The 11826-nt window shown below is 35.2% G+C and overlaps 1 protein-coding gene across 1 annotated transcript in view; it reads left to right on the forward strand.

Annotated features, from left to right (window-relative positions):
• LOC113078053 (neuroblastoma-amplified sequence-like) overlaps positions 1-9254 on the forward strand; it is a gene marked incomplete at its 5' end in the record, with an annotated part of 79404 nt that extends 70150 nt beyond the window's left edge. Inside the window, 5 exons of the mRNA XM_026250328.1 lie at positions 1455-1789; positions 3874-4083; positions 4814-5016; positions 7724-7813; positions 8860-9254. Of these exons, the coding sequence (XP_026106113.1) occupies positions 1455-1789; positions 3874-4083; positions 4814-5016; positions 7724-7813; positions 8860-9139 (1118 nt within the window). The remainder of the gene's footprint in view (positions 1-1454; positions 1790-3873; positions 4084-4813; positions 5017-7723; positions 7814-8859) is intronic.
• Between the last annotated feature and the right edge of the window lie 2572 nt (positions 9255-11826).

Here is an 11826-nt window from a genome sequence, read left to right on the forward strand (position 1 = left end):
CTGTTAGAGACTCCATGTGATAGTTGTGTACTTAAATGAATTTGTTTGACCAGATTTACAGCCAGTGTGCATATACTCATACACACGCACACACACATATATATATATATATAGAGAGAGAGAGAGAGAACAACAACTTTTTTTTGGGTCAGTAATTTTTTTTTTTCTTTTTCAATGAAATTAGATGCAGTAAGGATGCATTAAGTTTATCAAAAGTGACAGTAAAGACATTTTATAATGATTCACAGGATTTTTTTTTTATGCCGTATTTATGAACTTTCTATTCAACAAATAATCCAGAAAAAGATGCATCACAGTTTCCACAAAAATATTAACCATCACAACTATTTTCGAGCATATCATAATGATTTCTAAAGGATCATGGGATACTGAATACTAGAATAATGGCTTTTAAAAATGCAGCTTGCCATCACATAAACTAATTACATTTGAAAATCTATTATTAAATATAAAATATTGTAGTATTTCTTTACAGTAGTACTGTTTTACTGTATATTCAATCCAATAAATAATGCAGACATGGTGAGTGCAAGAGAGTTCTATTAAAACATTTAAAAAAAACGTATCAGTGGCAAACTTTTGAACCGTAAACGTATATAATTTGTAGTCTTATGATGAAATATTATGAGTTGCTTTGTGTCACTTCTTAAATATCATAAAAATACCTTACCTAACACAGACTTGACTCACTGTAGTTCTGAAAAGAGCTAGAAGAACTAATGATCTCGTCTTGTTTAAACTTGATAATCTTGGAGAGAGTGTTTTGAGAGGTCAGGGGGGAGTTTGTCAGAGAGTTTTCACACCACAATCTCTCCTATCTCAACTGATACCTTCCCTTTTAAACACTCGCACTTAGTAGGCAGCGGAAACACACTCTGATGCATGCATGCTTCCAGACACAGATACTGTTCATACAGTAGCATCTGCCACAACCCCAGGGAGAGAGAGAGAGCACATTTTTCTCCACAGCTCTGTCTGTTAGAGTGTATGTATGTGGTGAATGCCCTTCTGAGGCCTTGTGTGTCAGTGTAATGTTGTCTGTCAGACTTGATATTTCCTGGAGGCATGCCAAGTCTTCACCTATTCACATAGATTGACACAAATAGAAACCTCATGAAAGCTGGAAACTGCATTAAATGTCCCATTTTTTGGATTCGTAGAGATGAAGAGAGTATTCTCAAACTGCACATAATATATTCCAGTGTGACAACTTGCCCAATAGAGTGACAACATGGTCATCCAAAAAGTTAAAAAAAATTCAGTGCATTAGTGAATAATGTGCAAGAATAGCACTTTGTAGACTTTAAGATTTGTATTTATAAAGAAATTTACTTTATGAAAAACACACCCATCCTGATAAATATTCACTGTATTGTGACAACTAGCTTCAGTCTGTGTTCTATATGATGCTGAAATCATGTCTTTTTGCTTAGGTCTGGACTATAAGAAGTTGACAGATGAGGATTCCGATCCTTTGAAAGCTCTGGAGCCGGTACTGACCAGCCAGAACGTCCTGTCAATCTCCAAACTGGCCCCTCGAATCCCCCAGAAGGGAGGCGAAGCGCTTACCTCTAGCGCTGTACATGCCACCTGGCTCCATAAACTGTTCTGGGAAGGGGATCAGCATGTGCTGAAAAAAGCCCCCCAGAGTGATCCCGACTTCCTGCATGCCTATGACACCTGTGCCAAATACTTTGACCGACTTCTGCCTGTAGATTCTGTTAACTTCTTGGATGCCATTACCTTTTCCCCTGAAGCCGCCAGTAAGGTGAGTCTAATGCAGAAAATGAGTGGGTTTTTTGGGGTTCTGCGAAGTTCTACTTACAAAATCCTTTCAAACTAGAAAAAATAAAAAATATTTGACAAAAATTACAGTGAGTACAAGATTATAAATGTATCTTTATAAGCAAACAGCTGTGTTATTTCAAATACTGTCAGTCAAATGCATGATCATTTAAATTATTTGAGAGCTTAGTGGAGGACTGGGAGGGCCACTTAAAACAAAAAAATCTAAAATGATTATCAGTGTATTACAAAAAAAGAAAAGAAATCCACAAATAAATCACTTTTTAAATTGGCAAATAGAAAATTTATTTAAAACGACAAAGAAGATTTTTTCTTAATTTGCAGTTTTAAAGGTGCAAATGAATTATTTATTAATGTACTATTCATATATATATATATATATATATATATATATATATATATATATATATATATATATATATATATATATATATATATATATAAATAAATTGTCCATTTAAAAAATATATTTATTGGTTTACTGATACATTTACCTTTTACATATGCATTTAGTCCATCTGAAATGTTATTAAATTGAAAAAATTTTAATGAATGACTTTTTAAAATAGACAAATCATTAACTGTATTTGAAACTATAACAAAGCTATTGGCCACTGCCGTTTCCATTTAAAAATGCACTTTTAAAGTGATTATTAATGTATTTTCCACATTGTATCCACTTTGCGGCATCAAGTCAGACGCTTTGTCCAATGCGATTGCTCTCATAGACTCTAAGTGAAGCACGGTGCCCAGATTGACATGTTTAAAGTCTGTTGTCCAATAACATGAATTATTAAAATCAACACATGCACATGTACAGTATATGCCATAACTTATGCATATGGTGTGTTCACTGACTTCTCTGGACATGTTCATGTCTACTAAGTGCTGTTTGATGTTTTAGCACCTATCATCTCTTCCTGTCTCTCACAGATGGCTTCATATTCTATTTATTCTGCTTGCAAGTCAAGCCCCCACATGCATACAGAAAAAGACACATACACACGGCACTGTGGCAAACATCCTAAATGAGCCTGTAATCAAAAGGCTAATTGCTAATGCTCGGTGGCCCCTGGAGTGTTCAGATGATGTTATTGTAATGATTGTTATGTTGATATAATGTTATAATGATTAGATTTTGCAGAAAGCAAGTTACAAACACTCATTGCCATAAACACACACCCACTTCCCACCATTGATTCGCTGCTCAAGAATACCACAGGGAAAAACAACCAATGACATCTGCCATGCTCCTGCTGTAGACTGTGTGTGAACCCGTGAGTAAATACAGTTAACGTCCGTGTGCGTGTGCGTAAAGGACAGCAGGAGAGCGTAGGAGGGGAGTGTCGGAGGTAAACCGTATTAAGATGAATCCAGGCATGGGAACCGTTCTCACCGAGATGAACCTGGATGAAAAATCAGATGAGACCGAATTCTGCAACATCATTAGTGTTGGGGATTATAATTCTACCATTAAAATCCCCAACACTAATGATGTTGCAGAATTCGATATGCAGCAGAATAACAGCCCATTGCTGACTGAATATTTTTATAAGTAGGAAAGCATCAGCACATTTCTACATTTCTGGTTTTGGGCCTATTCTGGGGGCATTATTTATTTTGATGATGGAAATCTGCTGTTATTTTGCACTTTGAGGTAGCACAGCTGTTTTCAATATTGATAACATCAAGAAACATTTCTTAAGAACTAATTCAGCATATTAGATTCATTTCTAAATAGTTATTTTACATTTAATAATATTTAACAGTATCACTGTTTCGGCTATCTTTGATCAAATAAATGCAGCCTTAGTGAGCATAAGAGACTTCTTTCAAAAACATTATAAAAATCGGAAAGACCACAAACTTTGTAATGATGTATATTAATATTATAGTCGTTTATCTTAATGTATATGAAAATAAATAGCTGTCTTTATAGCAAGGGATTTCATCCTATTTTTTAAAAGTTGGTATAAAAAAAAATATTGAACATTAAAAAAGAATTAATTCATTGACATGTTTTTCTCTTTGCTTTTGTGTGTTTAGCTGTCAGTAGAGTCCCGGCTGGAGATCACTAAGCGGGCACAGAAGGTTCTAAAAGGAATTAGCGAAAAGAGTAAGAAAAAGGGTAATGATGACAGAAGTGAAAACTCCGCCTCCAGCTTTGACTCCGCCCTCACTCACATACAGCAGTCTCTTACCCATCTAGAGACTCTGAGCCACTCCTTCCCTCTGTCACTCAAGACAAGCCAAGAGGTAATTGGTCAACACACACACACACACACACTCTCGTGAGACCTATGCTAACAGTAAGCAAGGCCTTAAATATTATGTATGTCCCCATCTTACTTGCCCCTTTTTTCTCTCTTACTTTCTCCTATACAATTTCTCCCTTTCCTGTCCTGTGTGACAGTGGCTGTGATTGATTGGCAGGTTTGTAGCTGGTGTGCTGTCTGCAGGATAGTAGCAGGCAGTCCATGTCAGCCTGTGGTTGCTTAAATTCACACATTGAGCCATTTGTATATGGAAATATATAGATTCATTTTTACACTGCACACTTATCGAGCAGATACTGCCGGATCTTATTACAGACACACCTTCACCATGTCACACAACATGCTCCCATAGAAATGTGCATGATCGTGGAAACTGCAGTGTACTGTAAATCTCTGTTCCAGTTGCCTTGCTACCTGCAACCTGCCAGTGTAGGAGAGTCCCTGAATTAAAGTAGCACTGTTATTTACAGGTTTTGGGATTCTGTATGTGTATGTGAGACGAGCTTGTGCCTCTTGATTCTCAGCACCCAAACAAAATGTTTTGTTCTTTGTCTTCAGGTGTACTGCTACTGTATGTCTCTAAAGATACTTAAGGCTTTGTTTTAGTCTCCGCACATATTACTCATTGATTACCGCCAGAGGATGGGAAGCATAAAGAGTTTTCTGAGCATGATTTGGTGTTAATTACTTTGCATTCTTGTCTTTTTTAGGAGCTTCTGCAGAAGTACTGTCGCATTTATGACCTGTCCAGATCCGAGCAATCTAAAGTGCGCCATCTGGCCATCACAATGGTCATGGACGGACAGCCCCTCGAACGGATCGAGCAGCTTCTCACAGTCAGCGTGGGAACGAGCGACCTGTCGGTGGAGAGCATAGTCCAGGACGCAGTGGAGCGAATCATAACTGCTCTCAGGTACGATGAGCTGCAGTTTGCCGATTTCTGTTTGCCAGCGTAGTTTTCTTAATATAACCCTCATTTTCTCTCTGTCTGTTTTATACATCGCTGGTAATGCTTTCTCTGTCTCTTTATTCCACTCTCAGTCTCTGTCTTTATGGCCTGTACCTCTATTAACCTGTGTCTGGCTGGATGTGTTTTTGCTTGATTGAGTTAAACACAGCTTTGGCCTCTGCCCTGGCCTCTCATCTCTCTCCTTTACAGCTCACTTCCTCTCTTTTTCTTACCTTTCATCTCCTGCTTTTAGGAGGTGGGCACCTTCCCTGCTGGCTGGTTCTTAATAACAGCGTGTCCTTAGTAATACTAGCAATTCAGAGAGCAGGTAATGCTAGCTTAGATTTTTAGAACCCATCTCTGATTTTCCACCACAACTTGTGAAGCCCTTCAAGGCAGTTATTTTGAACCTATTCTTTAAGGTTTCAGACCAAGCTACCAACATTTAAAGAGCCCAGTGGTCTGGACAGATCATTTTTTGGGGATTAATCATTCGACTTGGTGGAACAGCTCTCATTCAGCAAGTTTCAAGTATTGAATCTTGCAGCAATGCAGACAAATGTTTCTCAGAGGATTTCCATTTAGATCTTCTTGTGAGGGGGAAAAAAAACTTCCATTAGTCAGTATGTTACATAATACAGACTAAATATGAATGTGTGTGTTAATATAACTAGTCAGCCAGTATTGCGTGTTTTTTGTTCATTCTTATTTTCAACATTTTTACATGAACTACATTACTTTTGCTTCATCCGTTAATCACTTTACGTTCATCTTTAAAAACAAACAATTAATTTCAAAATTTCGTTTTTACATTTTTTAAATTTTATTTTGATGTCTTTTACAGTATAGTAGGGAATTTTTATATTATTTTTTTAATTAGTATTGACATGTGAAAATAGTAAATTAGACTAAGCACAATTAAATTAATGTACATATGTTGTCTTTTTATTGTTGCTTTGAACAAGGCTCATCCAGTCAGATTTTTACAGCCAATTTTTAGAATTTTAAACAAAACAAAGTTGTTGTGAATAGGCCTTTTCAAACCAAATACTTTTTTTTTTTTTTACTCCAAGATCATTCTGCACCTCTTGATTAGTCATCCTGCTTCGTGAGTCTGTGATCAGACGTTTCAGCTCCGTCTGTAATCAAGCGGGATTAGTAAAGTTCTTCTGAATCAGAGAAAACTATGGTCAGAAAAATTAAGATTGATCACAGTTTGCTTTTATTCAGACACAGTCTCCCCTTTTTTTTTCCGCTGATGATTCATATTCTAGGTAATTGCTTATAACTAAAGCGTGTTCCTTTCTTCTGCTGCTAATTGCTGGTTTGCAGAGGTGGGCATATGAATAATTAACAATGAAATGATTTGGGCACATGGAATTGTCAAAACTATTTAAGTTGATTTCCTCAAATTGTATCCTCAGATTTACCTAGATTTCTTGCGTCCTGTGAGTCAGACATCTTTTTTAAAAGGAAGTGGAATCTGTGGTCTACAACCTGCTCATGATTGATGTTTATATCTGGGGAGTAAAAGAAACACTGTGTTCCTCCAAGTGTGTGTGGTTGCGATTAGTGAATTTTAAAGCAAGGTTAAAGTTTTTTCAGTCTGTATCATAATATTGAAGATGCTAAAAAATCATTGCATACTGAAGGGATGCATAAAAAATTCTTACTGACTGCAAACTTTTGAATGGTATTTTAGTTTTGTATGTGGAATATTTTAAGTATTAGTATCATAGAAAAGTCATTGACATCTTTGTAATCTCTGTATGATTATTATAAAAGTATTACAATCAGAATGTAATATTTTAGAAGATTGAAAAAGAATTTATCCATGTTGGAATCAAAAACAAACTTCCTAAATGTATTATAGCTGGAGTACCAGAGCAATGTCAGAGCAATTATTTGAATTTAACACTATATTAACATTTTAATGATGCTGTAGTAATAAAATGGGCTGCTGTTCAGATTACAACTAGGACAAAGTGGAAAGATGCATCCCGACTAGCGCTCTGCTAATGAAAGTCTGGTGAAAAAATAAATCACTTATTGTTTTAAACAGCACATCCACTGACTGTGATTTGATACAGTTGTGAGAATCCAGCTAAAGTAAATAATATTATAAATTATACAAAAGATGTTGAAAAATTGATGGTTTGGAAGCAACAATGACAGAAGATTTTCCCATCGAAGCATCGCTTATGTTACATTGACCTAACCAAAGAGAGAAAGTGAAGTCTAACATACAGCAACAGCACTGAATGAAACTGAATGCAAAATAGAGCTTTTGTTTACATCACGGAGAAGATGCTTCTGAAGAAAGGCCAGATTATTTAACACCAGGCTGAGTGTTTACTGCAGCAGTAGTAATGAAATGTTGGAGTAAAAATACAAAGCTATTATTAAAAGAAAAATAATAAGGCAGTGCAGCCTCATGCAGAAAAGCATAACACAAACACCTTTAATGGAGGGAGACAGATGAGGCCAGAAGAGAAGAGAGGAGCCCTGCAGCTAGAACCATCAGCAGATGAGCATTAAGATTGCTCAGAATGAAAATCCCTTCCCTCGGTTTCTCGCACACACATGCAAAGTTTGCAGCCATCAAGCCACTTTAAAGCCTCGAGACATTGAATCAAAACTCAAGCTGCGAATGTGTGTTGTTTGTTTTCAGCGGTGACAAGGACACGTTGAAAGATTATGCAGACCCCTTGAAGGTGCTGGAAGGAATTGTTGCAGCAGTGCACACTAATGTACAGAACGGGTAGGTATATCCTTTGTTGCAATGTTCCCTTTTACTATTATTTAAACATATATATTTTAGATATTTCTGCAATTCAATAGGATTTTTTTAGATAACATAAGCAGTAATAGCATGATTAAAAGAAACCTGTGTTAATGGTATTATAATAATTGTCTAAAGTAAGCAATTGTTTTGACGTGAAAGTTGTTTGTTAGCCAAACTAACAATAGATTTTGAAATTGATGTACAATCGCATTTCCTTATATCGCCTTTTTATTGTTGCTTCAAACAAGGCTTATATAATTACATTTTTAGATCCATTTGAGCATTTGAAACAATGGGAATCAAAGTGACATTATGAAATGAAAATAAGATGATAAATTTAAGATCTAAATATTTAAGATTGAATATTTAAACACTATTTCTGAGTCAATAATGAAAAGAATGCCCATTTTGACAATTATTATTACTATTTTGTAAACGACCAATCTACTTAATTTGTAATGACTTTTGTTACTTGCTTGTAAAAACACTTCATGTTATTGTATTTAATTCAACGCTATCTCACGACCAATTCGTACGTATTTTACGAGGTGGCTTATTCGTACGAATTTGTACGACCTCACTCGTACGATTTTATACGACCCCAGTGACGGATAGGTTTAGGGGCGGGGTTAAGTGTAGGTTATTCGTACAAATTCATACGAATTGTGCAAATCGTAAAATACGTACGATTTGGCAACAAAAAATTATTACAATTTACTATAACCGTATTAATAAATTTTATTATTATTATTATTATTATTATTATTTGTATTATTATATTTTTATTTAATCATGTAATAACACTGTTGAATTTTCAGTAGCCCTTGCTCCAATCTTCAGTGTCGCATGATCCTTCAGAAATTATTTTTTATATGCTTATTTGGTGCTCAAGAAACATTTCTTATTATCATCAGTAATGTGCCGCTTAATTTTTTTTTTTTTTATAATTGTGATACATTGTGTGTGTGTGAGTGTGTGTGTGTATTCTAGTTTTATTTAATTTTAATATTAATTTATTTCAGTGGGAATATGGTAACATCTGAGGACATGCTGGCATGGTTACGACCTTTCTGTGGGGACGATTCTAAACCTGTACGACCCCGACTTGAGATCCTGCAGATCCTAGAACATTCATTCAGCCTCAGCGATCAAGACATCCACCTACTGGTGTTCTTCAGGAGCCAAGCAGTTCTGAAAGCCTGCTGGCCAAATAGAAAGGTGAAAAATATGCATATACCCACACTGGCACAAAACACGATTTACACTTCACACATAAATATTATTACATTCCCACATCTCTGACTCAGTATTAGCTTATTTCCTCCGTGAGGCACTGTGAATGTAATCTCATTATACAGCGCAGCCCTTTGCAAGTTAGCACGTGCTTATAGGAATTGCTTCACTATTCTTGCACATGTAGTGGTGTGTGTGTGTGTGTGTGTGAAGGACTGAGATGTATTTGGTACAGGGATTACCAGTTGCCTACTTAGCCATGCTCTTTGGCCTCACCTCATGTTGCTTTGGGGATGTGAACATGTCATTCTGCCGTTTTATGTGGTGTTCTCTGTCTGTATGTACCAATGAAGCTGGAGTTGAATATATGGAAGAACTAAGAAGTAATTCCATCTAAATCTGTCAGTGTTCTTCTAAGGCAAATGACCTTCTGATTTTCCTTGCTAAACTTTTGGTTTACAAAAGTCGAAGAGATCAGATAAATATACTAGCAGAACATAATTGAACTATAATCTTTATTTGTATTTAGATCTGCCTACGGTAGAGGGACCTTGTTTATTTATATATTTTTTTTAAGTGAAATTAATAAAACATATTTTCCTTTAGAAGAAGAAAGAGGCTTTATGAAACAAGGAAACATCCCTAAATGAGCAGATGGATGGATGGACGAATGAATAGATGGATGGATAAATAAATGAATGGATAATTGAACAGGTGCTTGGATGAATAGACAAACTTTGACATAATCAAAGACTTCTTTCATTAATATACCTCCATAATATTTCTCATCTCACTCAACACACATTACAAAATGGCATGCTGTTAATCCATTTTCCACCAAATCACATAATCCATTCTTTCACCAAACTTTAATCATGCAAATTTATATTTATATTAGCAGACGCTATCAGATGTTTGGTTTCACTTTAAGATAATTACTCCGCCAATTGTTTTTAATAGAATAATTAAATGCAACTTTCAATCTTCAGGGGTTAACCCTCTGAAGTCAATTAACGTGTATACGCATTATGAGGCATTTTCTCCTGATAACCCAGAAAATAACTTAAATTACACTTTCAGTTTTGATCGTACAGATAAGCAATACATCAATCGGATCTGTAAAGGGTCTACTTTTTTTTGTATACAGACATAATAACAAAACTTTGTGCATTTATAAAATAAAGATAACAAATAAGGTTTGCTGTCTGCAGCCTTTGTCTGCGCTGATCTTCATTTAGACACGCGTCGTTAAAACTAACTGTAACTCTGTGAATACTCAACGAAGAGACATGAGCAAGTTATCTATAGAAAGCCTAACATATGTACTTTTAAACTAAATGAAATGTAATCCATATGAAAACAACGCGATGTCCATTTTTCACATCTCCCTTCATTATCTTCTAATGCGACCATGCCCCCGCGCTGAACGCTCTATTCAGATTCGAATGTTTCATTGAAGCGTGTGGCTTGAATACACCCACACAACAGAAGACAATGCAGAGAGACTGTTCAAGTTTTAAGTCTCTTTTTATTTATATACTTGTACTAGTTTTCACATAATGTCTTAACATTTTACTAGTTATACTTTTTCCAAACTATAATTCCTGACTAAATGTATAATCAAATCAAACATTATGAAGTTTCAATAACAATCTACAATACTGTAACATTTAAAAGCTTGATGTAAATAATATAAATGTAACAAATAAATGTAGGCTAATTGTAACAAATGTAACAAACAACGCTGTTCTTTCAATTTATCTCCCCAAAGAAACCTGAAAAAAATATTCTCAGCTCTTTTCAACATTATTAATAATAATAATAATAATAATAATAATAATAATAATAATAATAATAATAATAATAATAATGATGATGATTATAACAATCAGTTTTATTATTAGAAAGTCAGCTTTGATTGTTCCTGATAAACTGTTTAACTGCAGTCCCAAGTGGATATTAAATTATGTTGTGGGATAATTAAATATATTCTAAATAAACTACAAACATAAAATTATATAGATTTAATTTGTCCTCACATTCTTTCTTGTAACTCCTCCCACTCAGTGACACAGCTGACCGAAAGGCTCATTATGCAGCTCATTATGCAGGCCTTTGTCGTCTCAGGTGTAAATCACAATGAATGTGATAGTTGACACCTACTCGCATATGACTTTTACCAACAAAAAGTGTCTTAGAAAATTGTAATCAATATATTGTGTTCTGTGAGAGAGTAAGCAAGATGATTTTCACATAATCTAGAAAGAAAAATTCTCGGCTACAAGCTCCAGTTTTCAAAAGTCCCGGTAACCAATGTTCTGAATGTTTTTTCTTTTTTTCCTTATTCAAGTGATTTAACATTTTTAGTTTTTCACTAACCACGCATAACATTTTTTTTCTCAAAAACACAATCATGTACATACATGCTGCTCGCATATTATTATAACCCAGTATGTGCTGATTACAGTGAGATTAGACTTAGATATTTATAAGAAACTGAAAAAAGCCAAATTTGTCAGGGCATGACAAACCTCTCCAGGCCCCAAAAATACCCTTCGACTCCATAGGGTTAAAACAGAACCCCTCGAGATTACTGCAAGTAGTTCCAGTTTCCCATCTGTCTTTGATTAGCATTATTTAGTGACACACAACAGAATATCAAGCTTATGGTTGGAAAGTGCCATTTTTGGCATGTCATGGAATTTGGATGTGGCTAGTTTAGAGCATGTTAAACATTAAGAATGAAGTCTAACCTT

This window comes from Carassius auratus, unplaced genomic scaffold, assembly GCF_003368295.1.
Source record: "Carassius auratus strain Wakin unplaced genomic scaffold, ASM336829v1 scaf_tig00024062, whole genome shotgun sequence".
Taxonomy (NCBI): domain Eukaryota; kingdom Metazoa; phylum Chordata; class Actinopteri; order Cypriniformes; family Cyprinidae; genus Carassius; species Carassius auratus.